General features: G+C 46.9%; 1 protein-coding gene across 2 annotated transcripts in view; it reads left to right on the top strand.

The window, feature by feature from the left end:
* Window positions 1-10,527, top strand: part of SMAD7 (SMAD family member 7) — a 29,515-nt gene extending 18,988 nt beyond the window's left edge. For both annotated transcript variants that reach the window (XM_066339439.1, XM_066339438.1), the window contains exon 4: window positions 8,496-10,527. In XM_066339439.1, coding sequence (XP_066195536.1) covers window positions 8,496-9,034 — 539 coding nt within the window. In that variant the 3' untranslated portion in view covers window positions 9,035-10,527. The remainder of the gene's footprint in view (window positions 1-8,495) is intronic.
* Window positions 10,528-14,825: the final 4,298 nt, after the last annotated feature.

The raw sequence follows: 14,825 nt of genomic DNA, 5'->3' as shown, positions 1-14,825 counted from the left end.
CAGCCCGGGCAGGGAGAGGGATTCTTGGCAGGCTCACCCTGACGTCTGATTTGCATCTCAGTAAGTCAGGATCCCTTTGTGTGCTGGTTTCTCTTTCTCAGAAGGTTTCTGGTTGAGATCTGGGTTGGGTTTGGGTGGGGAAGAGGTGTGTCCTGGTAGCTGCTGAGGCTGGAGCATGGAGGTGGCTGCTCTCTCTGGGAGCTGGTACCAGCCCTGAGTCACCTGGGGCTCCCAGGGCAGCATCCCAGGAGGGCTGTGTTTTCCAGACAAGCCTCTTGGCTGATTTGTTACAAAAGTCAGATCGTTTCGGGTTGCCTCAAGGAAGGGGAGAAGGTTGGAGAGTGGCACAGGGCAGTGGAGCACCTGCACCACCTCCCCTCCAGCACACAGCAGCAACACGCAGCAAAAGCAGGATTTCAGGGGGGTTTCCACATGGATCTGCACACCCTTGTGACTCTTTGGAAGCCCAGGGAGTCTTAAAAACCTTACGGATTTTGGCAGGGCTGCTCTGGAAGGGTCTCACCTCTTGCAGCATCCCTTTGTCCCACCCAACTCGAGTTGGAGCTTGGGGAAGGGATTCCCGTCCTACTGCTTTTTCGAAACAAGGGAAAAGTTTTCCCACACCTTTGAGGGGTGCAGGAGGAGAGGCAGATAAAGAAGGTTCTTTAAATTAAAACTTCAAAAATAATTAGGCTGACTGTATACTAAACAACAGCAAAGAGGCCCATTTACTGTAAATATTATGAATGGATTTGGCTGGCTTCTTCATCCCCACCCTTCCTCTAAGGCTTTTCTCTGAGCTGAGTCGAAATTCGGCCTTCAGACAGCACGGTACTCTATAATTTGCATGGCTGATGAGGCCTGAAGCCTGGTACGGAGGAAACTGGAGTCAGCTGGCTCCTCTAACCACTGGAGACAGGCAGACAGGCATTTTTGGTGTGTGCCTGCATATTTTCCCCACCCCCCCGCCCCACCACCTTGTAGCTCCAGCCTTGCCTGGCTTTTAAAGAGAATGGTCACAAGAAAAAGGGTTCTTCTCTTCTAGAGTCGTTTTTTTTTTAGCCGTGGTAATTGATTAATCACCGTAATTAGACAGTAGCAGTGACTAATAGGATGTTTATGAATCAAATTTCTGGTTTGGTGGACTCCATGAACTCAGCAGTTTCACTCAGGTTCTTTCTCTGCCGTCCTGTAAACGCAGGGGACGTGGATCACCCTGTATTTTTTGGTATGTTTTTTAATATTTTTGGACATTACTCTCAGTCCAGCATCTGTACCACTGCTGGCATCTGCCATAGTGATGTTTGCTCTTGAGTCTCTGTAGGTCTGCAACAACATGCTTGCAGGGCTTCCCTCTTTTCCCTCTTTTCCCTCTTTTCCCTTTTTTCCCTCTTTTCCCTCTTTCTCTTTTTTATTTTTTTTCTTTTTTTTCTCTTTTTTCTCTTTTTTCTCTTTTTTCTCTTTTTTCTCTTTTTTCTCTTTTTTCTCTTTTCTCGTTTTTCTCTCTTTTCTCTCTTTTCTCTCTTGTCTCTCTTGTCTCTTTTCTCTCTTTTCTCTCTTTTCTCTCTTTTCTCTCTTTTCTCTCTTTTCTCTTTTTCCTTCACTATTTCTTTCTTCCTTCTTTTTTTTTTTTTTTTTTTTTTTTTTCTTTCTCTCCCATTTTTGTGTTCTTGCTGAATTCACCCTGGAGAAGGTCAGGGCTGGGTCCCAGGTTGAGGGGAGGCTGACTCAGGGCTCCACCAAGCTGGGGTGGGAATCTTGAGGGGATGTCCTCAGGTGTGAATCACCTCTACCCACCGTCTCACCTGACCTCTCTTCTGTCCTGATTTCACAAGGGAGATTCCCAGCTGTGGGGAAGGTGATGGCAGTTTTTGGTTGGGTCACCTGGGGACTGAGCAGAGCCCTCCCAAACTCTCAGGTCACCGTTAATACAAACCTGAACCAAAGCCCAAGAAAAATGGGGAAATATGAGACTCCATCCCCTGATGGCTTCTGCCATATTTTATCCTGCTTGACCTCATCAGACTCAATCTTAGTAAACATCAGCAAATTGAAATCTTGTGGCGAAACTTCACATTTATTTTCGTGCAAGGTTGACTGATTTTGCAAGGAACAAGGAGCCATTCGAGTGATTGATTGGACAACTTGCTAATAAATTAAAAAAAAAAAAAAAGTAATCTTAAGGCTCTTTAGCCTGCACGACTACCGTATATGCTGAGTAATAAGAGCTGTCTAATTAGACATAGACACAAATTTATGGTCTAGCCTGTCAATCCACGGATTAAGGGCTGCATAAGCACCTACTGACACGATGGGCTGTAATGGCTCCTAAAGAGATGTTATGGTCTAGCATGTCAATAATCCACAGATTAGAGCCTCCCTAAGCAGGTGCTGATGTCTCAGCTCCTGGGGGCTCTTGTCCTGAGGGACCCTCCAGGGTGGTGCCATCCCTGCAGAAGGTGAGGGGTTTATTTCTTCTGCAAAACGACAGGAGCGTGTTTGAAATTAGGCTTTTAGGAATGGCCTCAGCCATCAAAAGCAGGGGCTCCTGGTGGAGGTGAAGCTGTCCAGCCCTTGTGTGCTGCTGAGATGGAAAAGGTTTGGGGCAAGACTATGGGTGGAGTCTCCAGGCTGCCCACAAACTTTGTTAAAGGCACAAAGCCTCTTTTTTTCTGCAGCGGGATATATCCTTTAATGTGGATTTATTCTTTAATTCAGGCTTTTTTTTTTTTTTTTTTTTTTTTTTTTTTTTCCTTTTCTTTTGCTGAATGTACCTGGAAATCTGGCTTTTAGGTATTTCTCTTTGTTTTGTTTGTTTATCAGTTGGGTTGGTTTTGGGTTGGTGTTTTTTATGTGTTATTCTGTTCTTCCACCCTGTAAGTCACCTGAGAGACTAAAAAGGAAGTGGGATTTACCCTTTTGGGTGCCCTTTTTTCTTTGTTTTGATGAGCACACTCAGATGAGTGCTCTGTGTTCCCCTCACCTTGATGTAATGCCTTTTTTTCTCAAGTAAGGGGCCAGGGGGATATTTTTCCTGATATCCCACAAAATGACCATTTGCCAATAACACGGGGTGGGGGAGGCAAAACTGCAACTGGAGAAGTCCTGAGGACCCTTTAGGAGAGCATTTAAAACCTCATAAAAACCTCTCCATCCTTAGTATCTCCAAGAGAAGATAAGGGTCAGGGCACTGTCCCGGACACACAGATGCCACCTGAGGTCAGCCAAGGGAGATTATCGGGCGTGAGACGTGCTGAGCTTGGTCTCAGCCCTGGCCCCAGACAGACACGTTGTGCTGACACCAGTCCAGACAATTTTTTTTTTTTTTTTTTCCTGAGCACAAATGCCCTCCGTGTGTGCTGGTGGATCAGGGAGGAAGGGCTGTAATGTGTTCATCTGCTCCTCGGCAGTGCCCCCGGCACTGGTTTTCCAGCAGAAAGCTGTCCCCTGGAAAGCCAGGCAGGATTCTATCCAGGTGTTTGAGTCTCCCAACAGCACAAGGACGTGGAGCTGCTGCAGCCAGTCCAGAGGAGGCCACGGAGATGCTGCCAGGGCTGGAGCCCCTCTGCTCTGGAGCCAGCCTGGGACACCTGGGGCTCTTCAGCTGCACAAGAGAAGCTCCAGGGAGAGCTCCCAGCCCCTGCCAGGGCCTCAAGGGGCTCCAGGAGAGCTGCAGAGGGGCTGGGGACAAGGCCTGCAGGGACAGGACACAGGGAATGGCTTCCCAGGGCCAGAGGGCAGCGCCAGCTGGGATCTGGGGAAGGAATTGGTGGCTGTGAGGGTGGGGAGGCCCTGGCACAGGGTGCCCAGAGCAGCTGTGGCTGCCCCTGGATCCCTGGCAGTGTCCCAGGACAGGGCTTGGAACAACCTGGGACAGTGGAAGGTGTCCCATGGAAGAGGGTGGAGCTAGATGATCTTTAAGGTCCCTTCAAACCCAAACCATCTTTGAACATGAGGAGACTTTCGTTAGCAGTTCACAGCAAAGTGCTGCCATGGTGAGTGTTGTGCCAGAATTGAGGTTTAATGCGAAATTCTGGCCCAAGAATGAGGCAGAGGAAAGGAGGAGAACCTTAGGAAGAGCATGAGAAGATGCTCAGAACCCAAACTGCTTTTTGGAAAAATAAATCTGTATGTACATATATAACAAAACATGTACACACATTGTTTGGAACACTTCTGCATTTGTATATTTTAGTTTGTCTCTAAGCCTGATGCCACTGACGAAAGGTCCCATTACAGGCATTTAAAATCCTCATCAGTAAGGCCATTTCATTCCCATTTTGAACTTTGAGTTGTTGTCACAGCTACTGGTAATAGTTTTGACAGCCCTTGACGTGGTCAGCTGGGAGCACTCCTGGTGGGTCAGATAGCTCAGTGTGTGCTAAACCTGCTCTTTCCTTTCAAGGTTGGTTGACTGCAGGAAAACCTTTCACTAAAAAAAAAAAAAAAACTGAACAAAACCAACAGATCTCCAGCCTAGCTCCCCTTTACATTCATGAACCTGGCACTGGGACAAGGCTGACATCTGAAGGACAACAGAGACCTAAAACAACCCCAGGACAGGAGCTGTGTTGTTTTAGATTATTATTATTATTATTTAAATTCAGTTTTGCTAAAATGCTTTGGCTTTCTGTGAATTAAAAAAAGAGATTTTTCTTTTCCTTTCCAAACTCCTAATAAACTGCTGGAGCTTGGGAAGAAAAATTACAGATAACATGCCTTCATCAACTTAAAATTTACCATGTGACAGGGAGAAAAGCTGCACCAGAGATTTCCTGCCACTTCCAAGTGGGGGGAGATGTGAGTCCTTCTGCCATAGCTTTGAAGAACCAAGTGTGGGACTTGATAAATTTTGGTGTTTCTGTGTTGTCAATGTTCTATACCCAAGTTTGTTTCTGCAGCTGTCAATTGGTTTTTTTGGGGAGGTGGTGGTTTGTTGCTTTGGTATCCCATCCTCCTGGATTTCTGCATGGATGAAGCACTTCCAGCAGGAGCAGGATCATGCCCTGAGCCCACAGACAGCAATTTGGGCTCAGTGTGGAGAAATCCTGACTTCAGGATTTCAGGCAGGACTTGATGTTTTTGGAGGTCAAGGCAAGTTGACCTCATTGCCTGTTGTGTTAATTGGTGTGTTGAGTCTCAGCTGGGATGATGCTTTTATGGAGAATAGTGGATGCATTGGCAAAATCCAGGAAGGTGTTAAAAATATGTGAAAAAAAAAAGAAAAAAGAGAGAGAGCTTTCCAGTGGGAACTGGATGTGGTGTAATGTGGTTGTGCTGTGGCATCACTAGTGATGAACCAATCTGCACCAAAATTACCAAAAGCGTCGTCCCAGGGGGTTTGGGGCGTTGCCTTGATTTCTCTCCCTCTGTGAGAAATCATGTATTGACCATGAGTGATCAATACAACTAATTCCCTGAGTTCCTGAAGGCAAACCCACTTTATTTTCGGTTACTTCTATACTATTATTTTTTCACAATGAGCTTGCACAACGCGCCGGGGGGGAGCCTGCTGGAGCCCTGAGGAGGGCTGTAATGGAAACCATGGAAAATCCTAATAACCCAGTGATAGCAGCAAATGGAGGGATCCTTAATAACCAAATAATAGCCCAGATGTTTATGGCATTAAACATTATCATTGTTTGCCGGGGTATGGGAACGCTCCTCAGTTTGCTGGGAGTTTTCCAGGCATTTAGAGAGGGATGTGTTTGCACCGAGGAGCTCGTAAAAATGATGCTTTTTAACTCAAAACAGGGATCCCAAAGGGTTTGCAGCCGTCTATGGGCTGTTGCACACGAGGATGTGTTGAGGAGGATGTGGCTGTGAATTTTTTTTCCTGGGTTTTTGTGTGAGTTTGGAGATGGGAGCTGGATGGTGGGTGCCTGCCATGACCCCAGGTTGCACGGGGTGAAGCCAGCAGGGTGTTTTTTTTCAGCGTGTGGCACTTCTGTTGGCTCCACTGGCGCGGATCCGCGAGGGTTTTGTCACCAAAAAAAGCCTTCTGGGGAGGAAAAAGAAAAAAAAAAAAAAAAGAAAAAAAAAGAAAGTCTGTCACTGTAGGAAGCATCTCTTGAGTCACTTTTTCCTTCTCTCCTGCCACCTCCTCTCCTGTCGGAGTGATGCCACTGGCTTTTCCCAGCCCTTTTCCTGGCTCATGCCAGAGGCAGGGAGGCGGGTGGGAATAAGGGAGCTCCCCCAGGGTCCCAAAAACTGCAAAAAGCAGCTTTGGTGGTGGCTGGCAGGGAGGCCTGAGCCTGTTTATCCGAGCTCAGCCCTTATATTCTGGTGGATTTTTGACTAGACATGCAGTCAACAGCCGAAGCCGGCTAACGGAAGAGGCTCTGGCATATTTATACTGTGTGCTGGCATCAGCTCCTTAAAAAAATCCTCAAAACATCCCGGATTACCTAAGATTTGTCCTTGAGGTCTGGTCACCCCATGTCATTCAGAAACCTAGTGGGATTCATTCATGAACTTCCAGCCCTCCATAAAGGTCTGTTCATTCATGGCCAGACGGTTTTCTATTTTTTCTTCTTTTTATTATTATTGGTAGGTTTGGGTTTTTTTTTTTTCCTTAAATGCTCTATCAATTAAATAGCTCTCTGTAAGCAGCAGTGAACTAGTTGTTATGTGGTCTTCACTGATGCAAGAACAAAAACCAGGTGAAAAAGTCCTTTTTTCCCCTCCTGCCACCTCCTGAAACTGATGCTTTAATTTATGTTCGAATCAATAAAAACCTACAGGAATTTCAGCAGGGGTCCAATGGCTCCAAAATTCCCTTAGCTGCTGTAAAACAAAACCCAAAAGGCTCTGAAACATCACTGGCAGGCTGACAGTGAGGAGAGAAGTAGCGGGTGGTCAACAGAGATCCTCCTTTTGACTGAGGAGCATCCTTCTCCTAGATAGAGAAGCATCCCTCCCAAATTCTTCTCTCTCCCAGGCAGGTAGTGGAAACTCCATCCCGGGGGTTTTTCTTGCCCTTCTGGATGCACTTTTGCGTGGAGGAGCCCCCATCTGGGTTAGAGGGGAGGAAATAACCCAAACTGCCCTCCCTGCCCCTCCTCAGTCCCAGGTTTCATAATGTTACCCACAGCAAAGTCTTGTGAGGCACCAAAAAAAAGGGAGTGGAAGGACAAACTGGGGTGCACCCCGACAGATGCTGTCCCAAGGACCACGCCAGCATGACCAGAACCCCCATCCCTGGTTTAACCTGGGAACGAGGGTCCCTATTTTGAGACATACACAGTCAGTCCCATTTTTAGTAGCTGCCTCCAGCAACTGGAGAAATATTTTCCTTGCTGGCATAGAAATGAGGAAATTAAAAGTGTGCGGCTGGGCTTTTTTTTCTTTTCTTTTTTTTTTTTTTTCTTCTTCTCTCTTAAAAGCACAGCGCAGGGCTTGAACGAGATGGGAGGAAAACTGGGAAAATGGGCTTATTAATAGAAAAAAAAAAATAGGCAGAGCCAGCATGTTGCCCTGGGAGGGAGGGATTGATGGGGGCTGCAGGAAGAGCTGTTGGTTCCTGGGTCACCCACCATCCCAGCTCCAGTAGTTCCTCTCATAGTTTAGGGGATTATTTTGGTAGCACTCTCTAACTTGCATTCCCAGCTTGATTTTTTTTTTTTTTTTTTTTTAATACTATTATGGAGATGAATAGTTCCCAGGTCTTAACATGCCTACTGAGGCTGGAAGGAATTACCCGCCGAGCAGAGCCAGGCTGCTCGGGATCCTCCACCAGGAAAAGGCTTTCTCACGTGTTTTTTTTCCCTCCTCCTCCATCATGGCCATGCTGCAGGGGGTAGCTATGGGAAAAGGAGTTCGGAGAAGGGGCTGTGCAAATGGATTTATACTTTTTTTTTTTTTTGCAAGTTTTTACGCCGTTTTTATTAACATGTGTGGGATTTTTTTGGTTCCCATAATCTTTTGGTGCTTGCTGTAGCTTAGGGTGGCATCACATGTCCCCATAATGTCCATCTCCCAAGCCCTGCAGGCAGGGAAAAGCCCCATGAACCACAGCAGTCAAATTCTTGTCCCCTCTGGTCCTGAAGGGTGGTTTTCAATATGATTTTCTTAGCAGCACCTCATTTTTTTCAGTGTCTGGCACGGCAGATTGTCATTTATGGAAATAAATCCATCATTCAGCAGGAGAAAATCAGGGGATTTGGGTGTTTGGTGGCACAAGCATCTCACCTCTGCTGGTGTTGGTTTGGGTGAAGGTGGCTGTGTCGTTGACTCTGCCATTCAGGAATTGTAAATCCAGCTAGAACTGGTCACTGGAACAACAGCGACAACACCGAAGCGACAGGAGCACCCCAAACCTGGAAATAGTTTTTTTGGAAATTGGGGATGCGCTGTGGACGTTGATGATGCGTGGGGTGGATCGTGAAGACGTGGGTGGGCAAGGTTCCTATCATGAACTTACTAATGCTAAATTTAAGGCTGAATTCAATGCTGAATTTCTCAAAAATTTTTTTTTTTCTCCTGTTTTTCTCCAGATTCTCAAGTTCTTCAGGAGCCAGGGGATAGGTCACACTGGTGTGTGGTGGCATACTGGGAAGAGAAGACGCGCGTGGGTCGGCTGTACTCTGTCCAAGAGCCCTCCCTGGATATCTTCTATGATCTACCTCAGGGGAATGGTTTCTGCCTCGGACAGCTCAACTCGGACAACAAAAGCCAACTGGTGCAGAAGGTGCGCAGCAAGATCGGCTACGGCATCCAGCTCACCAAGGAAGTGGACGGCGTGTGGGTGTACAACCGCAGCAGTTACCCCATCTTCATCAAGTCGGCCACACTGGACAACCCCGACTCCAGGACGTTGCTGGTTCACAAAGTGTTCCCAGGGTTTTCCATCAAGGCCTTTGACTACGAGAAGGCGTACACCTTGCAGAGACCCAACGACCACGAGTTCACGCAGCAGCCATGGACAGGATTTACCGTGCAGATCAGCTTTGTGAAGGGCTGGGGCCAGTGCTACACCAGACAGTTCATCAGCAGCTGCCCCTGCTGGTTGGAGGTTATTTTCAACAACCGGTGACTCGAGACAGAGTGAACTCATGACGTCTATACTCCTTTGCTGCTATTACTTCCTTCTGAGTGCTTGCTTTTCATGCAGACTTTTTTTTTTTTAATTTTTTTTTTTTTTTTTTTTTTTTTTTTTTTTTTTGGTGTTGTTGTTTTTGTTGTTTTTTTCGGTTCCGTTTTCGTTTCGTTCGCCCTTCTTCGTTTTGAGAAATAGCTTATGAAAGATTTTTTTTTTGTTTTGTTTTGTTCGTTTGTTCGTTGGGTTTTTTGTTGTTGTTGTTGTTGTCGTTTTTTGCCTTTGGGGTATTTTGATAAATATATATATCTATTTTTTAAAAGTGTGAATGACCAATAACTCTCAGAAGGGCGAGAGAAGGGTGTGCAGTGGGGATAGATCACATGAGATAATTAATTACTTCACGCCTCTCAAAAAGGATTATCCAATGGGGATCGACGGATTTGAAAGCCACTAGCTCTATGTTACAGCTCCTTTCTCTTGGACAACACAAGGAGATGACTGTATTTTTGTATGCACCACCTTCCCCGTGACGGCGACACCGAGACCCCCTTCCCCAGCAGTGCTGACCCCCCGTTGCCGCCGAAGGATGGTGCAAAAAAACCTTCCCAGACAGGTCTTTTGCCGACCTTTTGTGTTTTCTCTTGTTGGCTGGGTTCATGTCTTGTCACTGTGTTCATTGTTCCACTGCTTTTTTTCTATGTTTTTTAATGATCGTGGATTGGTGTAAGGGGAGGAAACAACAGCGGAGGGACTCCGGGTTTATGGCCCGTGCTTGATCATTTGAGCTGAGATGCAGAGTGACAGAATTGTAAAACCTTAAAAAAAAAAAGGAAAAAAAAATAAATTTGGAAACAAAACTAAAGAAAAAAACAAGTGGGGAAAACAAGAGAAAAAGTGTTCACAACAGTCGGTGTGTAGTAACCTGCTTAGATCAGGTTATCCAGGTACCATCTTATCTGGAAATGCAGTTGTGCTTTCATTTCTTCTTGAATTCATACACGAGTATGATACTTTTACACTGTTCTTAGCTCAATGAGCATGTTTAGACCTTAACATAAGCTATTTTTCTAAATATAAAGGTTTAATTGAACAAGAGAGCATTCTTCTTGGAACTTTAGCATTGTAGTGCTTTGGAAAAACACCCACACAAAAGAAAAGACTCCTTAAAAAACCCTGAGATTTATTAAAGAAAAAAATGTATTTTATGTTATATATAAATATATTATTACTTGTAAATATAAAGACGTTTTATAAGCATCATTATTTATGTATTGTGCAATGTGTATAAACGAGAAAAAAGTAAGAAAGATGCACTTTGCTTTAATATAAATGCAGATAACAAATGCCAAATTAAAAAAAAAAAAAAAAAAAAAAAGAGAACACAAGATTGGTGTTTTTTCTATGGGTGTTATCATCCAGCTGAATGTTTCTTTTTCTAAAGGAGTCTATGTTCCATTAAAAAATAAAAATGTACACTTGATCCCAAACTGTGCCAAGCGGCTTTTTTTGCGGTGTGGATGAGGAAGGCTGGAGGGGAGCTGCTCTAAATGAGGGCAGCGTGGAGCCTCTCTGGGGTGGGTGACACCTGGGTGGGATCATCCTGGGCTGGTTCAGTGCCCATGGCTTTTGGCTCCCCAGTTTGGATGCACCAGGCTGGAGGGATTTGGCTGCCCACATTCCACTGCTCCAGCAGGTGAGGAGGAAAACGTGAAGAGGAAGCCAGCCCTTGGGTTTTCCTTGCCTATTTCCTACCCTTTTCATCTCCCCTGCCTCTGGAAATAAAGGTGGTTGTTCCTTTTGCCTCCCTCACCCTGCTTTTGGGCATTCCCTGCTGCACTCTCTCCTTGCTTTGCTAGGGACAAGTCCCTGTGGATTGTTCCTCTCATGGAGCAGGACTTTGGGTGGAAACCTTCAGAGTCCTGCAGGCTGAAGCACATGGACAAGAAAAATGTCCAGATGGGTTTGAGAGCTCCCGCCCTGCCCAAGTGCATGGACCCCAGGGATGTGACTTCAGCCTCTGCTGTCCTCCAAGGGGTGGCATCTCAGCCTCTGTCACCATCAGCTCGATGCTGTGCCTTCTGCTTCAGATGTGCCCTTCCCTGAGGGATTTACTGACACACAGCAGCTGGTTGTCTCCAAATGGACAGAGCCTTCAGCTGGATCCATGGTACTGAGCACAGGAACCAGCTCCAAAATGGCTTTTGGTCACGGGTGAGTTTCCATTTCCAGGTTCTCTCCTCATCCTTCAGGTGGGAATGAGCATGGAAAGCTGAGGCAGGATGGATGTGATGCCTTGGGAAGGCTGCCCTGAAACAGAGACTGGACAGAGCTAAAGTAGGTATTTATTGAAAGGCCCTTAAATACACCTTGGGCAGGACAGAGCCTGAGCAGGGCTGTGCCCAAGGTGAGGCCAAAATGGTCACAAAATGGACAAACAGTCAGAGGTCTCACACTTTTATAAGTTTTAGTCCATTTGTACATTGGGTTTAATTGTGCAATTATAACTTCAGGTTGTGAGGTCCCATCTTTCTTGTTTTCCCTCTTCAGCCCACCCTTGTTTGTGCTTTTGGGCTGGAAAGTTGTGCTTGGTCTTCATCAGGAAAAGGATTTGTTTTGTCTAGAGCTGAGTGACACTGACTGTGAGCTCAGAGCTGCTCCCTGGGCACCACAGAATGTGAAATACACGAGAGACGAATCTTAAGGCACCAGATGCACCCATCCTGTCTTGCTTGATGTGCACTAACTCCTGGGAGCACAGGAGCTGAAACTGTCTCACCTGGGCTGCAATTTGGCTCATTTCCATTCTGAGCTATCCAATTATCACATGGTACCTGCAGTGGGCCAGATAACATGCACCAGAAGCTCTAGGGTCACCACCAAAGGCACTGCAGATGGAGGATGAGGCAGACAAGTGCCTCACAAAGCCCTTTCCTGAGTTCTCTTCAGTTTTGTAGCACTGATCTGTGTGAGCAGGTCTCTGTGGGCTGCAGGGGCCCGGGGTTAGAAAAATCTCTCCAAATCTAGGTGTATGACCAGGGTCATGCTGGGGTTACATCCAGCTGTCTAAGAACCACAAAAATCAGAAAAAACGTGGAATGAATTGGTTTTCAAGGGGCTTTAAACTAGTTCCAACCCCCTCCCATGGGCAGGGACACCTTCCATTATCCCAGATTGCTCCAAACCCCATCCAACCTGGCCTGGGACACTGCCAAAGATGGGGCAGCCACATTTGGATGGGTTTTACTCTGTATTAACCAAGGAGAGGGAATATTTGGTTCACTTGTGCTTCTCCCACCTCCAAGCTGGGCTGCTGGGTCTTAAACCCAGAAGAGATGGGATGACAGCGTTGAACCTGAGGTATGGCACCAGTGGAGCCACAGAACTCTGCACTGCAGAGGTGTTTCCATACATTTTCACCTTGTTCCATGAGGTACACACTGTATCCTGGTGGTTAAAGGCCTGAAACCGAATTGTAGTGTAGATGGCTTTGTGTCTTGAATTAAGACCTGATTTTTATCCCCTCTCATTAGTCCATGAGATGTGACCAAATCATTTAACCTTCCTGCGTTCTAGGACTTCCACTTGTGAGGTACAGAGGTCACAAAAAGTTCCTCTTCCTGAAATCTGAAAGGATGGAAGTACTGCACCCCTAAACAAACCCTTCACAGCAGCTTTCCAAAATCCATCAGGTGACAGGAATAGCCCCAGGGCTGGAGCCCCTCTGCTCTGGAGCCAGCCTGGGACACCTGGGGCTCTTCAGCTGCACAAGAGAAGCTCCAGGGAGAGCTCCCAGCCCCTGCCAGGGCCTCAAGGGGCTCCAGGAGAGCTGCAGAGGGGCTGGGGACAAGGCCTGCAGGGACAGGACACAGGGAATGGCTTCCCAGGGCCAGAGGGCAGCGCCAGCTGGGATCTGGGGAAGGAATTGGTGGCTGTGAGGGTGGGGAGGCCCTGGCACAGGGTGCCCAGAGCAGCTGTGGCTGCCCCTGGATCCCTGGCAGTGTCCCAGGCCAGGCTGGACAGGGCTGGGAGCAGCCTGGGACAGTGGAAGGTGTCCCTGCCCATGGAAGAGGGTGACACAGGATGAGCTTTAAACCGTTCTGTTGTTCTCTGAAAATGCAAAGAGGAAAATCAATACAGCAAAGCCAGAGCCTGTCTGTGGAGATGTGCCTATGGTGGGTGCAGGGCTGGGGGGCTCCTGTCTCATTTTCAGGGTGCAGTGAGGGTCTGGGATGTCCTCCACGACCCCCACTTTCCACCTTGCCCCATGTCACTCCCCTGGCCATGGCTCTGACCCACTGAGCTGGCTGGACCTTCAGCTGGACATGTCTTCCATAAATCATGGACACGTCTTTCGTAAAAGCTCAAACCATAAATCATCTGGAGAGTGACCTGAAAAGCCTGGCAGATCACTTTATTCAATGAGATCTTTGCTTGCATTCATTTGTCAAAATAAAGGGCCAGGCGATGCTGTTCACAGTGAGAAAGCTGAGAAATAATCAGCAAAACTATGGCTTTTTCAATACTGTGACAGTTTTAGCTGAAATGTTCCAGCCCTCACCTCCTGCTGAGCTAATTTTAGCCCTCATTCAACAAGGAGAAAAAACAAAAAGAAAAGAGCATGACAGAAGGATGCTGAGCACCAGCTCATATGTGCCCTCATTCAGTTGTTCAGCTCTGGGGTGGTGGATGTGGAGCGAGTGGGAGGTTAAAACAGAGACTAGGGGTTAAGCAAGGAAGAATTTCCCCTTGTCAAGAGTTTGCCAGTGCTGTAATTCCACCTTTAGGGCTCAGAAAAGCTGCAGCCACACAAAGCAAATTGCTGACCTGGTATAAACCTGGTCTGAGCAGAAACACAGATGAAGGAGATGTGGACCAGGACAAAGCCAGCTCCTTCCAAAATTAAAATGCTGATGTCCAGGTGGCAAGTCACTCCTGGACAGCTACAGGGTGTCCTTGCTTCAAGCCTCCAGCACCTAAATTCAGGTGATGCCTTGGGAAGGCTGCCCTGAAACTGAGAGTGGACAGAGATAGAAAATAAAGCAGGTATTTATTGAAAGGCCTTTAGGATACACCTTGGGCAGGACAGGCTACACCCAAGGGGGACTAAAAATGGTCACAAAATGGACAAACAGTCACATTTTTATAAGTTTTGGTCCATTTGCATGTTGGGGTTTAATTGTCCAGTTTCAGTTTCAGGTTGTGAGGTCCCATCCTTCTCGTTTTCTCTCTTCAGCCCACCCTTGTTTGTGCTTTTGGGCTGAAAGTTACACTCGTTTTCGGTCTTCATCAGGAAAAGGATTTGTTTTGTGTCCCTGCTCTGAGTGACACTGACTGTGAGCTCAGAGCTGCACCCCTGGGCACCACAGAATGTGAAAAACACGAAATCTGAAACTGAATGCATCAGAGGCACACCCCAGCTCTGTGGACATCTTCCAGCAGAGCAATGGTGGCCCTGGGGCCTCACCTATCATCGTGCTCTGTGCAGCTTATCTGTGGATTCCACTCTTCCCTCCTTGGAAAGCATCTTAGGGAAATCTCATCTGCTTAAGAGGCTCAGACATGAGGTGGTTGAGACAGTCTGAAGTCCAGATTTCCCAGCGGACGGCGGGACATGTCTCCCTCCTCTCCGTCTCAGAAAAAGATTTTTCTGGAAATTTGGGATGACTGAGATCAGTCTGTTCTTGCTAATCAGTCTGTATTTTTGCTTTGGACCGTGTCTCCAGAACCATAAGTGCTAAATCTTTTCATGATACACTGAAACATGTTAAACTGCAGCACAGCAGGG

Source organism: Sylvia atricapilla, chromosome Z (assembly GCF_009819655.1).
Source record: "Sylvia atricapilla isolate bSylAtr1 chromosome Z, bSylAtr1.pri, whole genome shotgun sequence".
NCBI classification, from domain to species: domain Eukaryota; kingdom Metazoa; phylum Chordata; class Aves; order Passeriformes; family Sylviidae; genus Sylvia; species Sylvia atricapilla.
This window is presented reverse-complemented; position numbering and strand designations above follow the sequence as displayed.